The sequence below is a fragment of the Hydra vulgaris genome, chromosome 07 (genome assembly GCF_038396675.1).
Source record: "Hydra vulgaris chromosome 07, alternate assembly HydraT2T_AEP".
NCBI classification, from domain to species: Eukaryota; Metazoa; Cnidaria; class Hydrozoa; order Anthoathecata; family Hydridae; genus Hydra; species Hydra vulgaris.
In genome coordinates, this window is record NC_088926.1 from 2,908,119 (window position 1) to 2,931,329 (window position 23,211).

The 23,211-nt window shown below is 27.1% G+C and overlaps 2 protein-coding genes across 4 annotated transcripts in view; one reads left to right on the plus strand and one right to left on the minus strand.

Annotated features, from left to right (window-relative positions):
* LOC100200691 (mRNA export factor GLE1) overlaps positions 1-23,211 on the minus strand; it is a 50,592-nt gene that overhangs the window by 23,483 nt on the left and 3,898 nt on the right. For all 3 annotated transcript variants that reach the window (XM_065800812.1, XM_065800810.1, XM_065800811.1), the window contains exon 2: positions 6,559-6,682. In XM_065800812.1, the coding sequence (XP_065656884.1) occupies positions 6,559-6,667 (109 nt within the window). In that variant the 5' untranslated portion in view covers positions 6,668-6,682. The remainder of the gene's footprint in view (positions 1-6,558; positions 6,683-23,211) is intronic.
* Positions 20,080-22,858, plus strand: LOC136082233 (uncharacterized). Its single transcript, XM_065800809.1, has 2 exons — positions 20,080-20,471; positions 20,573-22,858. The coding sequence occupies exons 1-2, from the start codon at positions 20,228-20,230 to the stop codon at positions 22,789-22,791; spliced, it is 2,463 nt and encodes an 820-aa protein (XP_065656881.1). The 5' UTR covers positions 20,080-20,227; the 3' UTR covers positions 22,792-22,858.

The following is a 23,211-nucleotide window of genomic DNA, read 5'->3' on the forward strand; positions in this document are numbered from 1 at the left end:
AGCACTTGCCCGAAGGCCCAAATATTTTGGGGCCCTAAAAACAATTTTAACATGCACATTCATTGGCACAACAAAAATGCCAAAATTTTTAGAGCTCCAGCTAGTTGGATTGGGTTGGGAAAAATCAATTGCAATATTTCGCTACAAAAACTGTGGGAACGATGCCCCATTATCCATACACGGAAATCCATTAACTTGCAGATCAAAATCTTTATATTTTTTGAAAGATCAATTAATATAAAATGGTGCGTAATATATATTTTTTTGTTTTCATTAAGGCTACATAAGTTTTTTATGCATTATAAACAGATATTTAAAAAATTGACCAATTTTATTTAAATTGATAAGGTACTTAATAATAATTTTTTACACTTTTTGTCATTTCAGTGGATTCGTCACCCCCAAAAATAGCCAGTTACAAATTTTTAAGTAAAAAAATGAAATATTTTTAAAGTTATGTAACTTGAAACCTCTAAATAAACATTGCAATTTTGAAGGGACAAGAGGGGCCTGGCCAGTATCTGCTAAAAGTAAAACGGTCATATTTCAGGATCTTCTTGGAGCAAGAAGCTAAAAATTTCAAAGAATTCTTATTTTACTAAGCACTCTCAAATGTATAAAAATCAGCAAAATCTGAGATGTATGGTGACATAACCTAGGTCATTTGACATGGAATTACCCCCCAGTTTGTTCTGATATACCTTTAAGTAAAGAGTGTTCTTGCTTTGTTTCCAAGCTTCAAAAAGTTTGGAAAAAGCAGCATTTAGTTCATTAATTCCTTCTTCAATCCAGCAAGTACTTGAAACAACTTAAAAAAACCAAAGTGGAAACTTCAAAGTAAATTTAAGTAAATTTAGACTTTCAAAGTAAAGCAAAGTGGAAATTTCAAGCAGTCTATTATTATTAGGCAGACTATACATAATAAAACAATAATTTATACAGATTTTCAAATGTCACTAAATGAATGTGAGTAAGATGAAAACCAAGATTACCAGATCAACAGATTAAAATTGCAATTAAAAAACTAAAAAACCATAAAATTTAATGAGGTTTTGAAAGAATATTAGTTAAATTAAATTAAAATGAAAAGATGTAAGGTTTGTTTACAGCTCGATATACTTAAAAAAAATACATGTGTATACACATATATATAAATGTATATACACATATATATATATATACACTACATATAGGGTATATATATGTTATGCACACACACATTTATATATATATATATATATATATATATATATATATATATATATATATATATATATATATATATATATATATATATAATAAATATGAAACCAAATATATATGTATATATACAGTAAATTGTTTTAGAATTTTCCTCCAGTTATATGTTCCAATGTGGTCCGATAACTTGTTCTAGTGACTTTTAGTAGTAATTTGTTCAAGTAATATGTTCCAGTAAAATGTTGCAGTAATCTCTTTAAAACCAGTAAAATGTTGCAAAAAATCCAAGATGAGGACCGAAGAAAACCTACCAGGCAAAGACTTTCAGGAAAAGCAAAATATTCTGTTGGCCTCTAAAAGGATGGTATAAATTCAAACCTGTTTAACATTGTTTTTTGATTTGGATGATGAACACTAAATCTTCATAACTTTACTCATGGGTTTTTGCTTGTTGCTCCTTCATAATGATTGTACATCTCTTACTGTTATATCTTAATAAGGTTGCAGCTCTAAAACTGAGCTTAATGGTTTTGAAAAGACTGGTTGCAAGAATTCTAGAACTCTGGGATGGCTCTCAGAGAGGCTGATTCAATCAACAGCTGTAAAATATCAGAGTATTAACAGTGCCATGTTGCACATAGAAAGAGTCTCTCTTATTATTTCCTCAAGAATGAGGAAACCACATAGCTGTTAGCTTAGGCTGTCATACATCATTCATGATTTAGTCTATGATAAAAAAAGAGCTACTCATTTTTTGCGAAACTCGGCATTCATCTTCAATCCTTAGTGTTATTTGTAATGGCTTTATTATTTAATCAGTGTAATAAAATAAAAATAAAAAAATAAGTAAAAAAATAACTAATATTAAAAAAAATATTTTAAGAAGTATGTCGAACTGGTACTCAAAAGAAATTATATAAAATTAGCATTCAGGATCCATAAAATACAGGTCTTGGTAAGTTTATTCTACACCGACCATTTTTTTACCTATTCCTTTCTTCAATATTTTTTAGTAAGCGATAGAAAAACTATACATATTGTCTACCTTTTAAAGTTACGAATAAAAAAAGAATTTAAAAAAAAAGAATTTATAACATAACTTAAAAATTTTTTTAAATGCTTCAGTAGTTGTTGTAAGAACTGCTACTTAGTGGTAGAAAATAAAAACCTGTCAAACCTTTGTCTTGAATTAACAATTAATGTTCAATACTTTAAAACTTCTAATTGTAAAATTGTAAACTTCTATAAAAAATGGGTACAGAAATAACTTTTTTACTTTGTTAAGTTTTTATTAAACTTTTTTCCAGACCATCTGCAGCTTATTAAGAACCTCGACCAGTTATTTAATTTTGAAGAAAATAAGTTTGAATGTTAAATCTTTTTTCCTATAAAAAAAAAGTTTTCTCTTTAATGTGTGTTAAACGAGTAGACTTAACTAATTACCTAAGCACATTAATAACTTAAATAATTTATACTGCCGTTTTGATGTTTATTACAATTTTAAGCTTTTTAAAAACTCTCTCCTTTTTGTTTGTTAAAGTATATTATATCTTTATATATCAACAATAGAACTTCAAAAATTTTTTAATTTGTATTTTAGAAAATTGGAAAAGATTTAAAAAAATTATTTGCAAGCGACAGGATTTGAACACTCAAGTTGCACTTGAGAAAAGCAACAAGCTAATCACTTTGGCCACTAAAATACACTAGACCGCCAATTTTTAACACAATTTAAAAAACAAAATACGAAAATTTAATAAAATAAATGCTTTAAATCAAAATTAAGGAGATTTTGCCAAAATACAATTTTTAAATAAAAATAAAACTTTATAAAAGTAAGAATATCTATTGGACTGCAAAAAAATTTTTATTTTGTTGTTTTAAAAACTCAAAAAAGATTTTTTTTTTAAATGTTGAAAAGCAAGGATTTGAACCACGGCATTTCACTTTAGAATGCTACAATCTAACCACTTTGGCCACTAAGGTGTGTTGTTCAGTAAAAAAAAAGACTTTATAAAATTTGTTCACATTTTCTAATACAAAAAGTGATGCTTTTTGTATTAGAAAATGTGAACAAATTTTCTCTTATAATCCGTCATAATGGCAAAAAAGAGTTCTTCAAATGAACTCTTTTTTGCCATTATGACGGGTGTAATGGCTGCCATGACTTCTTTTATATAATCTTTTTTTGAAATAAATATTGATTTAAGTTTACAAAAAAACAATAGCACAATATTTTGAAATATTCTATTGAATGAATTCAGGTAAATTAAAGGGTCCAGGTTTATTTGCATCATTACGAAGATAGCAGATAAATTCTTTTTAATATGTGTTTAAATACATTGTTGATTTTGCAGATCTGGTATTAAATTTGAAGTTAGAATATGAGTGATTGTTTTTATGTAGACTAAGTGTGATTGGATGGTTAGGTTTGTTTAAAATTCGTTTAAGCGTGCTGAGACATACGAAATCAAGATGTTCTTTAATAGGAAGGATACCATAGTAGCTAGCATCATGTGGATCAATATCAGCAGCATTTAGAAGGTTTTGAAAGACTTACATCCTAGATCTAGTTTTATTGGTCGTTAAGGTGAGGATAACTGCATTGTAAGTGAAGTGGCTAAGGTAGTAACCCCTGTAGGCAGATATAAGCATGGGTTTGAGACCATCCACCAAATATTTGGAGCTGCTTTAAAAGATACTGAATAGGGGTAATTTTCTTATGTAGACTAGACCACTGCTTGTCAAAATTGAGAATTGAGTTGAAGTTGATGTCAAGGTATTTGTATGACAACTTCAAGAATTTCGCTTTTTAATGTTATGACTGGCTTTTCACCTCTGCCAATATAAATAACTTTGCATTTGGCTATGTTGAGAAACATTTTCTTATCATTGCACCATTGTTGTAGACAATCTGCCACTTTTTGTGGAAGGAAAAAGTTATTACCAGTTATTTAAGCTAGGATATTATCTGCATATTTCTTGTGTGTAATGCCCTTCGGGAGGTAGTCATTTATGTCTAGTACATAGACTTCTGTATCAAACACTCACGAATAAGTAACGGCTGCAGTATTAAATTTAGAATGAAAATATTATAGAATTTTTGGAAATAAGAATAATTTTATAAAAAAAAATATATATTATTTTTTTATTTTTAGTTAATTTTTTTTTTTTAAAACTATAGTTTAATTAATAAAATGATGATTTTTATATAAGTAACTTATTTTTCCAAAATTTTTATTAAGAAACTTATTTTTCCAAAATTTTTATGAGCACTAGGTTGACCTTTTTTTGGATCTTTTAGCTCAATCACCATTCTTTTTTGTTCTTTAGTGTTTTCCTACTTCTCAGTAATACACTCTTTTTAATTTTATTTTTAATCAAATTGACTAAGTCCTATCTCTTTATCCCTTGGCAAATATTGTTATGCTAGTTACATTATGATCATTACACCGAATAGTTAAGCTCTAACACCACCAACCTTGTTGGCTTTAAAGCTTGCAATTTTTATCTTCCTCAATTTCATACACAGATATTTTATGATCCTAATCACTTACCTTCACTCTTTAATTTTAAAAGATTCTTGGGCTGATGTCATCATGGAATCTTTATTTCTCATGAAATCAGGCTATGGAAGCTTTTATTCATTCTTGCTGAATTCAAGTCTTGCCTCACTCTACCCCATGGTTTGCTCTTTCTTGTGGAGCTGTCTGTTTTTAGTAGTAACTATTTCTTCCATCTTTTCAACAAAAAAAAAATGAACTCTAAACAAAATGTATTGTCTGACGCTAAGATCGATTCCTAAGCTAAGGTTGAATTTCAGTTTCATGTGTAAATAATAGAAAATAAAACAATAGAAAAATTATAACATAATAAATTAAACAGTTTTTTTAACATCGATAATCAGTTCAGATTACTGGTTTCTTTATAACTCTCATACTTTACAACTTTCAATAGTTTAAGAATGAGAGCTAATGCTTTGTGTAACCACCAACTTAAAAAGTAGTTTCTTATGCTATTTTCCTTTAACTGCTTTTGTGCTGAATATATTACAAAAAGAAACCTTTTATAAAATAAAACTACAATTTTTTACTCTTCCTTTGTGATTATCCTAAGAAAAAACAATGCACAAAAATTAATTAAACTTCTATAATTATCAACTTTTATAAACTTCTATAACTATAAACTTTTATAAACTTCTGTAAATTAAAAACTTCTATAAACTTCTTTAATTAAACTTCTATAAATGTCATTGTTTACTTTAACCAAGCCCAGCAAGAGGGGAACAATTTTGGCTTTACTTATAACTTAAATAAATATACTTTTAGTACAAAAAATAAAAATAAAAAACTTTTTTTTGTAGGATTGTTTACAAAACTAAAAAAAATAATTATGAGATCAACATAATATAATATATTTTTTTGACCCCATAATTTTTTTATAATATATATAATATATATATATATATATATATATATATATATATATATATATAATATATAATATAATCATATACTATATATGTAATATATGGTTATATATTATAACCATAGCCATACCTTTATAATTTTACAAATATGCAATCTAGAATAAAAACATCCCAATAAAAAGTCTTACTGATTATTAAATTTTAAACACTTGGGCAAACATTAAAAATTTCATACTTTGGATAAACAAAGCAAACAAAGCAAAAATCATGTCAATATTTACTGATATTACATTACAATAACCTCAAACAAAAACAATAGAAAAAAAAATCTAAATAAATGACAATTTTTTTAATTCAGGCATTTTTAAAAACAATATTTTTAAATTCTTAATAATAAAAATGTCTAAATAAACAATCTTTTATATTAAAACTGCCTCATAAAAAATCAACTGAAAATAAAAATGAACCTGTCTATTATTATTTATAAATCATTTGTTATCCAATTAAGTTCTATGTTACATCAATAAAATTTTTATGACAAATCAAAACCTATTATAGTCTATTAAACTTTAAAGAGTTTGAAAATTAACTTTTATATGTCCATAAATATGTAGGAGTAATAAATTACAAGTAATATGCAACTACCTTTTTTGATGAGTATACTGCTATAGAAATAAAGAAAGTATTTTAAAAAAGTCTGCAAATTATAACAGCATAATTAACTCATATTCATCTCACAAAAAATGTAAAAATATTTTTTAATACAGATAATAAAATTAACAAATTTATCACAGCATAATTACTTCACATTTATCTTCTCACCAACAACTCACAAGCCAATATCATGCTTCCTAATCCTCTAGACCATGTTTTCACAGTAACCAGCATTATATATAAAAAGCAAACATTTGATTGCAAATTTTACCTACCTCCATCTTCATCAATTGAAGAGTTTTTGCTATTATTCAACTCATCACTGTCTTTCAATTTGACAAACTTTTTGCTATGATTTGCATCATGAATTTTAGTATCCTCCATATTGTTCTTAAACAACTAAAACATATAATCTTAAAATTTAATTTATAATTAAAATTTAATTTATTAAATTTATATTTATAACAAAATCAAACAAGAAAAAAAAAAAAAAAATTAAAACTTTAAAAAAATACTGTCAAAATTATAAATTTCGGTATCCTTTTCTAGTATTTTCATGAGGTAGATCAAGTTGTTTCTACCAATAAACAAGAAGTTCATGATTGGTTTTTATTACATCCTTATAATTACATACATATACTCTTCCATACTTATCTATGACACTGTAGGATAAAAAGGGTGTGACCTTATCTTGAATTGTGACTTTCCTCATGATTCTACCAATTTAATTGTCTTTTTTTTTTTCTTCAATTTTAAATGTATTTTAAGCATAGTATTTTTGTTGCTTCTTGACAATTGTTCAACTTGATCCAATTGTTCAATTTATATTTTAAAGAAGCTAATAAAATTAACACTTAACAATGAAAAAGCAGCATTCTTCAAAGTATTTGTTCAAGACATTTTTTTTGTACTTTTTTAAGTTTTTTGTCTATTTTACTACCACCATTTGATTGAGTTTATGTCAAGCTTGATAAGTTGAAGCTAAATCCATACTCTTTTGAAAACTCAAAAAATTCCAAGCAGTTGTAGAGGTTAATATCACCCACAAGTTCTAATAGTATTCTGTGAATGATGAAAATTGATGATTTGATCACTGAAATCACTTAAAGATACATCTACTAATACTGGAAAATTTTTTAAAGAAAAAAATAAATAAATAAATAAGAGAATAGAATCTTTTTATTTTTTTTTATAGTAATAGTATGTTTATGACTTCAAAATCTTAAAAATTCTTTTTTAGCAGGAGTTTAGTATAAGCTAATATTGTCAAAATGTTTGGAATGAACTGCCTCAGGTTATTCATTTTCAAAAACATTGTTTCTTTTGTCATGATTCTTTTTTATTAATATCTAATTACTTTTAAGTACTAGCAAGTACGACCAAGGAAAGTAACAGTTTTTGGTACTTTCCTTTTTTCAACAATGGTAAGGTTTTGGTTAGGGTAATTTTCGGTTTTGAACAATTGGCTTGAAGAAGAGTACTTTGTGTTTAGTTTACACACCCTTACAAAATGATTAAGTCTTGCATATTTCGTACATTTTAGACTTAAGTTTGGGTTAGAAAAATTAGCTTAGTGTGGACAACAGAAAACATTTCATAGGTCTGTTTCCCTATTTGAGGAACAAACTTGCATGAATTTTATTGTTGAGGACCTCAATCTTGGATCAATGTCATCATTGTTATTTGTTAAAGGAATCAATATGTCATCGAAGTTAATTGTTTAGTCAGCTTGACAGCCTTCGGAATTAGGGTCAGCATTGGGCAATATCAAACCTAACTGTCGACCTAAAAGTGTTTGAGGTTGGCAAAAAATCGCCAACCTTGTTTCAATGTTTTGTAACCCCTTTGTTTTAAATTTTTTTGCAGACCTAACACTGACCTTTAACAGTTTGAAGTCGGCAATTTATTACTGACCTTATTTTTTCTAATTCTGAGGGTTGGCTTGGTGTGTAAAGTCATTCCCTAGCAACTTGGGATTTAATACTAGCGAATACATTATCCAATTAGGTTTGTTTTTGAGGGCTCTAAACTCACACTTCCTAGCTTTGTTTTCTATAAATTAGTTACTCAGCAAATGTTGTTTTGTATACTGGTGTTAAACAAATAGCGCTTATATATTATGTTATTCAACAGTCTAAACCCATTCATTTTCATAAGTTAAAATTTATTTCCTTCAGTTTTCAGGTTTTTATTTGTTATCAACAAAAAACTATTTCTCAAAATTATTTAAAAAAATTGTAATTTTGCAGGGTGGACTTTAAAAATTAGATAATATAAACAGTCACGAATAAGAATAAAAACTTTCAGTGTAATCAAGCTTTAAAAATCATCAACCATTCAAATCTCATAAATTTCGATTTATCAAAAATTAGCTTCCCGTTTATTTCTCACGATAGTATATAATTTATAAAAGCATATTAAATCTTATTGAATTTATGATAAAACAGCTGTTAAAAATAAAACCAAAATTAAACTGTTTATGGGTGTTCTGTACAAAATTCCTATCCTTTTCTAAAGATACCCCCCCCCCTCCCTATACTATTAGGCATGCAAGAGTAATAAAAGTAGTAATCTTGTTGCTTCTTTTCTTAAGTCTTCTTGTTGCTATAAGATATATGCTCCCATTATATAAAATTTTAACATATAAATGTGATTGGATATATTATGCCATAAAAGTTTTTAATTAGCTTTTTATAGCTATGGATTATTTTCTGCTCTTCCAGAAGCTGGATATCATCAACTTTTATTACCAATGTTTCACTGCCATAAATCATAACAGTTTTTATGTATATAGCCTATAACTTTCCATTAATCATCGCATCCGCATTTAACGTGATAAGACGTGTACTTTTTTTTTCTGTATACGTAAGAACTTAATTATTACTATTTTCTCAACTTTTCTTACTTAACTTCTTTATTTTATCTAAATCTAAATTTTTATTCTAAATTCTTCTTTTTTTTTTCATTTTGTTTGCTAATTTTTTTTAACTGCTCTATTTTTCTATATAGTTTTTTTTTTAATTTATTTTTTAGTCTATATATTTTGTTTCTTTATAAAATTTATATAATATAATAAATAAAATATAATAAATATTTTTTTTCTTTGAGATTTATTAAATTGTAAATTTTATTTTACTATTATTGTTATTATTGTTCCTGTTATTATTTTGATATTTTACATTATATTATTTATTTATTATTAGTTTCATAAAACCGACACAACGTCATTACAATATTCATGATTAAGCAAGGTAAGCTGTTCGGAACTATCCGATATTATAAGTGGACAAAATGAAACTATTCAAAGACTTATAAAAAGAATTGAATTATTAGAATCGAAAAAAGAAACTGAAAACAGTTCAGCTACATTTTGATCAAATTTTTATAACTAAAATAAATCTGCAGAAAAAGCTATTGTCGAAACTCAATTACCAAAAACTATATTATCTGAACAGGAAAAGAAAAAAAGCGTGAAAAAAAAGAACAACATCGTTTTTAGAATTTCAGAATCAAATAATTTAAATGAACTTGAAAAAAACAACGACGATAAAAAAATAATTGACCAGATATTTGAGGAAACTGGTCAAGGCAATTAAAATAATAAGATTAAAAAACAAAAAAGACTCAAAAACTCCTCTGCCCATTATTGCTGTACTTCTTGAAAACTGCAAATGCAATAAAGTTTTACTTACCACTATGAAATTATGCAAAAACATAAAATATATCAATGTATTCATTAACCCAGATATGACACTCGCCGAAAGGCAAATCGATTCTTAACTTAAAAGAAAAACAGAAAAAAAACCAAATACTTCTAGAAAATGAACCAAACTCACCTTTTAGATAGTGCATTAGGCGCAACGAAGTCATCAAACTCAATTTTAGTAAACAAAAAATATAAAAGAAACTATCATAAATTGGATTATTTTCATGCCATTAAAAAATTAATTAAACCTAAAAAAAGAAATTAAACCTGTAAAAGCTATATACACAAACATCGACTCCCTATTAAATAAACGCCATAAGCTCAAACAAATTGTAAACAATCTAAAACCCGAAAATATTTTTTTAACAGAAACTCGCCTAAAAAAAAAAAAAAATTGAAGTTAATGATCTCGAGTTAGCTATTGAAAATTACTTACTACATACAAATCACAGCAATAGCTCTTGCCGAAGAGGTTTAGCAAAATTTATTCATAGCAAACTAAAGTCATCCCTAAAAAACCTAGATATATTTCCATCTGAATTGCCTAGTTGTGAAATTATAACCAAAACTTCTAAGTTATTGTTAAGTTTATATTGCAGATCACCAAATAGTAACAATAAAAACATTAACTGCATAAATCAACACATTGCCAAACTTTCAAATAAATATCTAAACATTCTTATTATTGGAGATTTTAACTACCCAGATATCAGCTGGCAAAATCCAAAACAACCTATTACAAATGCCTCTAAATCAATTAAATTTACTGAAAATATTTGCGATTCTTTTTTAAAATCTTTCTATAATTGACCTCTTATTTACTTCTGATGAAAACATGATTTCCTTTTTAACTCATCTAGCACCCATTGGCAAAAGTTATCATCAACTATTCTACTTTACTGTGTCGATTGAATCTATTTAAATATCATGCCATACCATACAAAACATTTATACACCAAAGGGAACAATGACAAAATTAATAAAGACCTTGCAAATATTAAACTCTGTCCAACATCCAACTCAGCCCAACAATGGAGTATCTATTTCAATAAACTTAAAACTAGTATCAACAATAATATACCAAAATCTAACTTTAAAAATATAAAATACTAAAAATGGATTGACTTTCAAATAATCAATAAACTTAAACTTAAACGAGAGAAATATCGAGAGAAATATATACTGAACAGAAATGAAGAAACATATAATGAGTACCGCATTTCATGAAACAAGACAAAAGCAGCGTGCAGAAAAGCAATTATTGAATGGGAAAAAAAGCTTGCTAGAGACATAGACTAAAATCCAAAAGCATTTTACTCGGATATCAAATCAAAAAGAAGAATTCCCTGACATCCAATACAATAATATTGTTGCAACTACTGATCTAGATAAAGCTCATCTATTTAATAGTTATTTTGCTAATAATTTTTCAAACAAAAAATAACAGCAATACCGCCATTTAACCTAGCATATAAAAACGTAACTCCACAAACAAACAATATTGATATAATTCCAGAAATTATCCAAACATACCTTAAAAGTCTAAACTCATCTAAATCACAAGGTCCTAATGAATAACACCCAATAATATTTAAGAAAACTTGGTTTCAAATGTCTAAACATCTATCTACTATTTTTAACAAAGTCCTTGAGAGTGGATCAATACCCTAAATATGGAAAGACGCAACAATTACACCGATATTCAAAAAAGGAGACAGATCAAAAGCACTTAATTATAGCTATCTGCTATAATTAAGTGCTTTTATAGCTATAAGTATTATATAGGTATAACTTGTACTTCAATTATAGCTAATTGAAGTACAAGTTATACCTATCAGTATAACTTGTACTTCAATAAAAATCTTTGAAAAAATTATAAAAAATCATATTATAACACACCTGATTAACAATAACTTATTAAGTCCACACCAATATGGATTTCATCCAGATCATTCCTGCTTAACTAACCTTTTAACTGTAATTAATTATTGGACATCATCACTTGATAATAATGTCAAACTTTAGAAATAAGAAATAATGTGGAACTTGTCAAAGTTCCACATAAATTTCTTATTTCTAAACTTATAGCTTATGGTATAAATGGATCAATACTATATTGGATTAAAAACTTTTCAAATAACCGCAAACAAAGAGTTGTTGTTAATGGTAATTACTCAAACTGGGTTCCCGTTAAAAATGGAATTGCCCAAGGCTCCGTCTTTTTTATGATATATGTAAACGATATTCCTGAAGTACTCAAATCATAAGCTGCTCTTTTCGTTGACAATTCCAAAATTTTCCGTTCTATTGAAAATACTCAATCTGCGCAAGAATTACAAAATGACATCGACACTCTTGTTACAAGGTCTCAAAAACGGAGAATGAAGTTCAACATTGATAAATGTTCTGTAATGCACTTAGGACACAACAATAAATCCTATACTTATAATATGCATGATCCAGAAAAAAATATAAAAGTAAACATTAAACCCACAAACTGCGAATGAGATTTAGGTGTTCACATAGATTCGAACTTATTATTTTCCAAACACACAACTATTCAAGTCAACAAAGCCACACAAATAATAGGAATAATAATAGAACATTTCATATCCAGATTATTTTCCTTCAAAAAAACTATTTTCAGCTCTAGTACACCCTCACTTAGAATACTGTGGATCAATCTGTAACCCTGGACTTCTCAAAGTTAAACGGCAAATAGAAAATGTGTTAAGAAGAGCTTCAAAACGAATCAATGGATTATATGATCTACCGTATGAACAAAGATTGTTGGCATTAAATATGACAACTGTAAAATACAGGCTACTTCGTGCGGACCTAATCAACGTCTATAAATGGTGCAAAAATAACAATAGTAATAGGAGTCTTTTTGAAATAGATAGCCAATTTATTACTCGTGGTCATGTATATAAACTAAAAAAACAATCTTCACAATTAAATTTACATATGAACTTTTTTTCTCTAAGAATAATAAACAAATGGAACTCTCTTTCTAATGACATTGTATCAGCATTATCTATAAAAACGCTAAAGCTGCTTCTAGAAAATCATCTAAAAAATGAAGGGCTTCTCTACAACTAATCCACATTTTATTTTATATTAGTTATACGAACTCTGTAATTGTCAAGTATTATATAACTACAGGCCTTGTTAAGAAGCGTTGCGCAGCTCGCATTTTGCTTGCAAAAAAGCGATTTGCCTACGCGTTCAGAAGTTTTGCGCTACGCAAAAACTGTTATCTTTTAGAATATTTAAATTATCTTTTGGTGTCGTTAACGTGACGTTTATTTAGAAGAAATAAAATCGTAAGTAAAAGCATTTCACCGCAATTGTAAACTAATAGATTTTTTGTTAAAGAAACAGTTTGTTAATTTTTTTGTTGTTGTTAAAAATTAGTTAAAAAAAATAAAGTGTTTTAAGTTTTATCTTAAGGAATTAAATATATAAATTCCTTTTAAATATAAAAATTATTTTTTGTCATAATAGTTTTAAAAAATGCACGATTTATTTTGATGTAAATATTTTATTAAAAGGATATTTTGTTTATTGTTAATTCAATAACGTAAAGATTTAATGACGTTCGTTTAACTTATGAAAATAAATAAACTTATGAAAATAATATGATCACGAATATGTTATCGGTGACTGATAAATAAAAAAAAACTCTTTACTTAAAAACATTGTTAAAAAGAGTTCACAAAATAAATAAGAAAAAATTTATTAACAGTTAATAAAATAACCAAAAGCCAACTGTAAAATTATAAGAAAATAAACAAATACTACGTTTTATGAAAAAAATATTTTTTTCAAAATAAAATTTAGTTCATATTTGAAAAAAATGATAAAAATGATTTTTCAAATAAGAACTACGATTTTATTTGTAACTTTTGTTACAGTGATGAAAAAAAACTGTCTGTATGATTTTTAACGGGTTAATAAAATAACTTTAATTGCAATGCGTTACTTAAAAATACGCTAGTGACGCACTATAACTTCTAACAATACAAAATATATTTTCTGAGTTGAGTTGAGATTTGAGATGAGATTTTGAAAATTTTTGAGATTTGAGTTGAGATTTTGAAAAGCGTTACGCGTTTTTGTTACGCAGCGAAATCTCGCAACAAAGCCTGTAACTAGGTTGACAGGCAGTTTACGCCTACACAATTTATTGTAAAACCTTAATGTTAAAAAAAATTAATATTTAATGATGCCCTTTAATGAAACTGCTAGAAGTGAGCATAAATTATTGAATTCAGCCCAGACACACTTCTCATGTCTCTTCCACCAGCTTATGTAACAAAAGAAAAGATTTAATATATTTTTGCTCTAAAGGAGATAAAGCTCATTCGCTAGGAAATTTGTTTTTAATTAGTTACTTAGTTAATTAGTTTCCTTAGAGTGCGAGGTAAACTTTATGATTTACTAAGTAAATAAAACTAATAATTCTAAATCTATTTAATAGGATTTAGTTTAAATTTTTAGTAAGAAACTGTAGAAACTCAAGGATAACAAAGCAAAATGAAAATAAAATAAAACTTATATATATAGAGAGAGAGGGAATAAAAGGGAGTCAAATGAAATAGAGGATGGAACGAAATATTTATGACAGTGTTTATTCTTTTGCTCCTACTTATTTATTAAAAAAACATTTTGCAAATCTTTTTTGATCATGTTGTAAGAATTTTTTTTATATGAATGAATCTATTTTTTTTCTAGGAATGGACAAATTTTCAGTTGCGTAATCAAATAATAAAATGGACAAAAAACTCTTAGAAGTGAAATTTGCTGGTATTGAACTCAAAATTTTTCCTTGTATAACTTTTTATGTCATTAAAAACTCAAACTGTTGACATAAAAAAGCAAAAACATGTTGACACGCCAAGATTTGAAGCAGAGTGTCTCAATAAATATGATATATTCGAAATATTAAAAGATGCTGACAACAAAAAAGCAGCCAAGCAATGTAGGAAACAAGGTAAGCTTGACTTAGATAATGAGCAGCAGATAAATCAACCAACAACAGCGACTCCAACAACAACAACAGAAGCAAACCAGGTCACAGGCCTTGTTATGAGATTTTATTGGGAAACAAAAAGGCTAATATTGTAACTTTAATACAACTTTGATATTTACATTATTAAAAGTTAAACTGCATCATTAGCACATTTTAAAGTACCGTATTGTAACCAAATTTAATTTTAAACCACTTTAAAAATCATTTAAACTAATATAACAGAAACTACTCATGTGTTTTGAATTCGGTATTTGAAAAAGTTCATAGTTCTTTATAAATTATCTCTTAAAGCAATCTTATACTTATACATAATCTTTTGTTTGCTAATTCATAAATAAATTGTCAAAAGAACTTTACACAAATTGAAATTAATAAGAAACAAAAAATTAAAACTTCTATTATGAATGTAACTCTTTATTTGAAATTAATTTTCATACAATATTTCAAGGGAGTATAGATACCCTTGTTGTCAAATATATATAATTTCAAATAAAGAGTTACATCCATAATAGAAGTTTTAATCAAATTAAATTTAAAACTCTTTAACAATGTCTCTTAAAATTTAAATTTGTGAAAAGAATTCTCTTAAACAAAAACAATTCTCTGTTTTTTTAAAGTTAAAATTTTTTTTTATTGGGTTTCACATGTTATTAACTATGATAAAAAGACTTATGCGTTTTATGTTAATTAGCAAATAATAAGAAAAAAAAAATTTCTTTAATAAGTATTGTGAAACTATTTTACATTCCTTTAAGAGTAAAATTTAAATTTTTAAAATCATATTTAATTCAAAGTCTTTTCAAAAATTAAAATTTTTTTTTTTAATAAATTACCCAGTTTCTTTAACAAAAAGATTCAGTTGCAATTAAATGCTTTTTTTTATGAACTAATATTTTCTGAATTAGCATCACATGAACAATATTAAAAGATAATTTAAATATTTCAAAATAAAAAAGATTTTTCTTAACGTAAAACCTATGAATGCACACGCATTTCATACATGAAATACAAGCTGTGTAACGCTTCTATAGGTGAAGTGTAAAAAGTGCGGTAATGTTTTGAACCAACCTTGGGCATATCAAAATAAAATAAAATTTTAATACTATACATACAAAATATGTTTTGAGGAAGCATAGCACATACTAAGTTTTATCGCCCAAATGACTTATTATTTTTGTTGCAAAAAGACCAGCTGCAGAAAAAGCACAAAAGTTCAGATTTTACAAATGTAGGCTTAAAAGTCATTAAAAAACTATACGCTCTTGGCAAAAAATCATGTTCCTCCATTTTCAAAACAACAGCATTTCCTATTGAATTTTCAGTGTCTCACATCAAATTGGTATGTTAGGCAAATATGTTTTTTTTTATAGCTTTAATAAGTTTGTCTGCTATTCTTTTGCCCTTTTCAAGAGCAAAAGAAATAGATTCAGATGGGGAGTCAGAAAAATCAGAAACTATTTCGAGTAATGCCTCAATTTATTCAAGAAAGTTTATCTTCAGATTCAGACTCATACTCTTTTAATGGTGTAGCTGGATTTGAAGCGTCAAGTCTTTCAATTAACTTAACTATTAATTTGCAATATTTTATTGAAGACGGAACTGTAACTAGCTCTATCTCAGATTTGGACTGAACATTGGTTTTACTATTGTGCAAATACTCTAAGGATCCCACTTACATCTGCACGTCAATGTTGCATTTGAAGAACGAGAGATGAATGCACTTTTGACTTATAATGTTGTTAACATCTTTAAGTTTTTTAATATAAAAGTTACGGTAACATTGGCTGTAAACAAATTAGTATCCCGGCCGCAAAAGGGCCTTACTGTTGCTTTTACTGAGACTAGGGCATCAATGATAGCAGATACAGTTTTAATCATATTACTAGATAAAGCCAAAGATTCACCTTTCGGCATACTTATGTCTATTAATGCCATTTGTATAAAATTTCTTAATAAATAGACACGCTGGAGCATTAACAAAAAATTGTTTCATCTAGTCATGCAGTCTTTTATTAGAGTTATTTGTTTCCCTAATTCAGCCACAACATACTTCTGCAAGATATCTTTTAATTTTGTGATTGTCTGAACTTTACTATTAATTTTTGTATCTTTTGATCACTGGACCATAACTTATCTCAGTAACATCACATTGGTTTTCTTGATGCCTAGCACCTTGATGACTAGCATCAAGATCAACCAATTCATTGCTGTCAGAAAAATCATCATTCTTACAAGAGATACTCTCTGAAAAATTGTCTTCTATATCTGATTGTTTTTCTTCATCAAATTGCTGATCTATTTCTCTTTTTATATCCTGCTTTTGATATAATAATTTTATAACAGCCAGTTGCACACAATAGGCAAAACATAATTATTGATTTACAGGTAATATTCTCCCAACTTTTTTCATCACATTTGCTCCGTCAGTCATAATACCAAAAATATCTTTTCGCAAATCTAGTCCATGTTGTGCAAGTATTTGCTCTAATAGCTTAATACACTTAATACACTGCAGACATTGATCTTGTTATATAAATTAAGCAACATTTTCAAATGTAACAACAAGTTTAGGGTATTTTTACATACGGCATATAACATTGAACAAAATCCCATCAAGGGCTGTTAATCGTCCAAGTGTTGCAGAAAGTGATTTTTCTTCTTGCCCAAATATCAGAAAATAATTGGTCAATGTTTTAGATTTTTTTTGTAAGTAACCTAGTGTGTCAGTAACTTAATGTGGCAGTAATTTTTTTTTGTCAGTAACCTAGTGTGTCAGAAATCTAGTGTGTTTACTGAAATAGTAGCTGTTGTAAGGTTAATTTTATGGAAGGAAAGTGCGTATAGAAACCTTTCATTAGGCCACCTCCAATATTTAAAATCTTTTTTCAGTCAGTACTTACACACGCTGTCTGTCCTTTTTCTTCTCATAAGAAATGTTTCTGAACCGTAGAACTAATTTTGTTGTCATATTCCATTTTGTCATATTCCAATTAAAACTAGTACAATAAAATAGTCACAAACAAATAAAGTCTATTCAAAATAAAAATTGCAATGAACTTGAATAAACGCGACTAAGCTCCAACAATTCTTAAGAATGTAATTGCAACCCAGTTTCAATTATTGTAATAAATCTAATCCAATTATTCAAAAACATAATTGCAAGGATTTCGAATTTGTAATGTTCGAATTTGATTGCAATCAAACGAAAAAAAATAATTTAAGAACTTTTAATATGAAGATAGTCAAATTTAAACCAAAAAAATTTTAATTTAAAATGTTCAACTGATTAAAAATAATTCAGGGATTAAATGCTTAATTCTTGAACTTCATGATTGTTAAAAAATGCAGAATCCCTGGATTTTGAGATTCCCGGATTCCCAAACCTAACCCTAATACAGATTTATTTATAATTTATATTACATGTTTAGATAACCAGTTTGATGTCAAACTGAAATAGCCCGTTTTGTTGCTGTTTACCTCCCTAAAATCGAAAAAGCTGCCACAGTGAAAAAGGATACTTTACTATGGTTACAACCCACTCTCAACTATTTAACTTCAAATTTTAACTTTTCAATTATTTAACTTCAAATTTTAACTTTTGAGAAACAAGTTGAGATGCCGGGGCTTTCAATACATACTCTTAAATCCTTAATACAAGGGGAAGACATTTAATAATTTTTGAAAAATTTTCCCACCAACCCTAAGCTTATTAAGACCCCCCCCCCCTGTTTATTAATTTTTACTTGTTATCAACAAAAAAATTTGTTGCGTGTTTTGTAAAAAATATTAATTTAGATTTATAAATTGAAATTTTTTATATAAAATAAAAAATTTTAATTTATAAATTAAATTTTTAATTTTATATAAAAAATAAATTTATTTTTTATTTTCATAAAATAAAAAATAAAATATTTTTTTTTTTAATTTTATATAAAATAAAAAAAATTTATTTATAAAAATAAAAAATATTTATTTATAAAAATAAAAAATATTTATTTATAAAAATAAAAAATATTTATAAAAATAAAAAATATTTATAAAAATAAAAAATATTTATTTATAAAAATAAAAAATATTTATTTATAAAAATAAAAAATATTTATTTATAAAAATAAAAATATTTATTTATAAAAATAAAAAATATTTATTTATGGATATTAACTGTTTTTAACTACCGCAAAATAAGTTTAATTTACTAATTAAGATAAACAAATCTAGAAGTTTTATTTTGTAAATGTACATATTAGGAAATGTCTATTTTGTTTCAATTTTTTTTGTTTTTTAATGATCATTAAATAAATAATTAAATTTAATATTACATTTTTTATTTTCATTTGACATAAGGGTCATTCCATGCCAAGTGGTGCAAATTTTAATGAGGTCCCTCATGGACCATCTCAGATTTTATTGAAATTTTTTGATTTTGTACATATATATGTTAAAAGTATGTTTTGAAAATTTTAGATCAATATCTAATATGGTTCTTGAAAAAACGCTATTTAAGTAGTGGGCTATTTTGCATAAAATTTCACTCAACAAGAAAAAAGGGTTTTTTCATCATTTTTAACAGCCAATAACTTTTGAACAAGTTAGTTTTATACTTCAATTATTATAAGATAGCAAGTGTGCTGTGGATACTTTGAAAAAAGAAAAAAATATTATTTCTGGCATCTTAACTTTTTCCATAATGGCGGGCTAAAGTTGATTTTTTTGTTTTAAGAATAAATTTTTTTGTGATTTTAAAGACCTTAATCTTAAAAACTAGTTACAAAGTTAATACAAATCAAATTGCCTGCTGATCCACATGTGGTGGATAAACATTTTTTAAAAAATCAGTTGATTAAAGAGCTGCATTCAAAAGTTATAGGTCTCCAAAATGAGTCAGATCGAGATTTTCGTAAAATTGATCTGTGATGCAAAGCATCTGTTACCTAAGATGGCACTTTTTTTTTTTTATAAAATTTTTTATACGCATCAATTAAAGACTGTTAATTATTAAAAATCAAAAAAATTAATGGGCGCTTATTTATAACCCCCAAAAGGTAGTCTCTAAAAGTCAGGTAAATTTTCCATAAAAAATTATTACTTTTTAAAAGTTTAGTTATTGTTTCATTTAATTCTATATTACTAGTATGTCAATCTAAAAAGTACTAATAAAACCAAATAAATTGTTGTATTTTAGAACTAATTAATAATAAGTAATATGCCTGAGCTTTCTACTTGCTGTATTGGTAAAGCATTAAATGAACAGTGCTATCTATCTAATAAAAGTAAACGCTACCAAGAACTGTCTAAACTAAACCAAGAGCTTATTTCTTTGAGAAGCAAAATAAATCCCATAGATTTTATTTGTAGCTATCACGAGAAAGTTTACTTGTCGAGGTATGAGAATGAACATCGCAGGTATTGTTGTAATCCGTTGAACAAGCACGCAAAAAATGTGAAAAGTAAGTTTCAATATTTAATATCTTAATTTAATAAAAATACCTTAATAACACTAAATAAATAAAAAAAAAAATATTTAATAATTATTTCCGTTATTTTTTAGATTCTCTTAGAGTTATCAGTCTTTCATATGCCAAAGATTTTGGTTTAATACCTGGTCAAAAAATTTGCACTAGTTGCAGAAAAGTTCTGAATTGCAAACATAATACAAAAGAAAATGAACTCCAAGAAAAAGAAATTTATGTTGACAACCATACATTAAAAGAAGATCTTAATTCAAGTATTGCAAGTTTTGGATGCTCACCTCTAAAACTTGTTTCAAAAAAAGATAGAGTTGCATATGGAAAGCGTAAAATTGATAGCGTAAGAGCTCATACACAAAAGGCTGTTGCCAATGTGCTAGGTTTAGAAATAGCTGCACTTTGTGGAATTGAATCACCCTCAAAAAAATGTTTGAAAAAAACAAACACAGATTTAGACAATATTATGACTCAAATTAAGTCAAAATTTGAAAAAACATTGTCAAATTCTGAAAAAATCACACTTCTTACACTCACTCCAGACAGTTGGTCAATAGAGAAAACTCAGAAGTTTTTTTTTGCTTCAAAAAGATCTGTAGTACAAGCCAGAAAATTAAGTAAAAAAAGTGGAATACTATCAAAACCTTCTCCAAAATCGGGTAGAAAACTAAGCGAAGATGTAATTACAGAGGTTGTTCATTTCTACGAATGCGATGAATATTCAAGGGTTTGTCCAGGAAAAAAAGAGTTTGTTTCAGTTAAAGTAGATAGTAAAAAGCAACATATCCAAAAGCGCCTTCTACTAGTCAATATGAAAGAGCTACATATTGAGTTTAAAAAGAAATATAATTATCTTAAAGTTGGATTTTCAAAATTTTGTGAGCTAAGGCCCAAGTGGTGCATTCCTGTGGGTGGTGCTTCTGGTCTGCATGCAGTTTGTGTTTGCCAGTACCATCAAAATGTAAAGCTTCTTGTACAGAAAATTCCTGGAATTTCTGATTACAAAATCTTATTAAAATTAATGGTTTGTAGCATTAAAAATAGAGATTGTATGCTGCATAGCTGCGATAAATGTCCTGCTAAAAAGGTTTTGTTAGACTACATTGACACTTTGTTTACAGAAAAAGAAATTAGTGAAGTTAACTTTTATCAATGGCAAAAATCAAATTACCAATGTACTTTAGTACCAGCAACTCTACCTTTAGATGAATTTATTGAAATGGTTTATGAACAGTTAGATAGTTTACGAGTGCATCATTTTATATCAAAAAGTCAAGCCACCTACTACCAACATTTGAAAACTAATTTAAAAGAAAATCAAGCTTTGGTTCTTCTTGACTTTGCAGAAAACTATAGTTTTCTAATACAGGATGCAGTGCAAGGTTTTCACTGGAATAACAGCCAAGCAACTGTGCACCCCTTTGTTGCGTATTTTATAAAAGATGGAAAACTTGATACTCAAAGTTATTGTGTTATATCAGATCATCTGAAACATGGAACAGATGCTGTTCATTGCTTTATCGGTAATGTTATTGATAAACTTAAACAATTACAAACATTTGAACACATTATCTATTTTAGTGATGGAGCTGCATCACAATATAAAAATTACAAAAATCTTATCAACTTATGCTACCATAAACACGATTTTGACATGATTGCAGAGTGGCACTTTTTTGCAACATCGCATGGTAAAAGCCCTTGTGATGGTGTTGGTGGAACAGTGAAACGTCTTGTTGCACGAGCCAGTCTACAATCACTAAACGATCCTATTGACACACCAAGCAAAATGTACAGCTGGTGTGTTCAACACGTCAAAGGAATATCTTTTTTTTTTGTTGACAAAGTTTCAATAGAAACACATACTACAAACTTCAATTTGGAAGAGAGATATCGTTCTTGTTCGACAATACCTGGGACACGAAACCACCACAGTTTTATCCCAATGTCACTTACCTCAATAAAAATAAGAAGAGTCTCATTTGATATTATTTGCACTAATGTGGATTTTTCTACTTGCAGAATTTATATTAATAAAATTTCCAGTTACTCACCAGGAGAATATGTGGCCTGCGTTTATGATGCTCAATGGTATTTAGGAAATATTCTTAGTATTTCAGAAGAGCATCAAGATCTTAATATGAAATTCATGAAAAAGTCTTTATGTAACAAGTTTACGTGGCCATGCAGAGATGATCTTTGTTGGGTACCTCTAATGCATATTTTATGCAAAGTGCAATCTCTTAAAGTCCAGTCAAACAGTGGAAGATTTTATAGTATTGATTTAAAAGAAATCAATTAGATTATTTTATTATGTGAGAAATTTAACTTTTTGTAAATTCTATTATTTTTGTTTATTTTCTTAAAAACATTTTGTTTGTTTTTCATTAAAAAAATTATTGTATTATAAAGAGGGGAGGGGACAGAGGGGAGGGGACTTTATCTATTGGGATTTAAAAGTTCTTTATCTAAAGGGATTAAAAGGCTTTAAGCATTGATATTTTTTAATTGATATTTCATAATAAATAACATTATATAATTCAATGCATTTATTTATTATGTCAATTTCAGAATTTTATGGAAAATTTACCTGACTTTTAGAGACTACCTTTTGGGGGTTATAAATAAGCGCCCATTAATTTTTTTGGTTTTTATTAATTAACAGTCTTTAATTGATGCGTATAAAAAATTTTATAAAAAAAAAAAAGTGCCATCTTAGGTA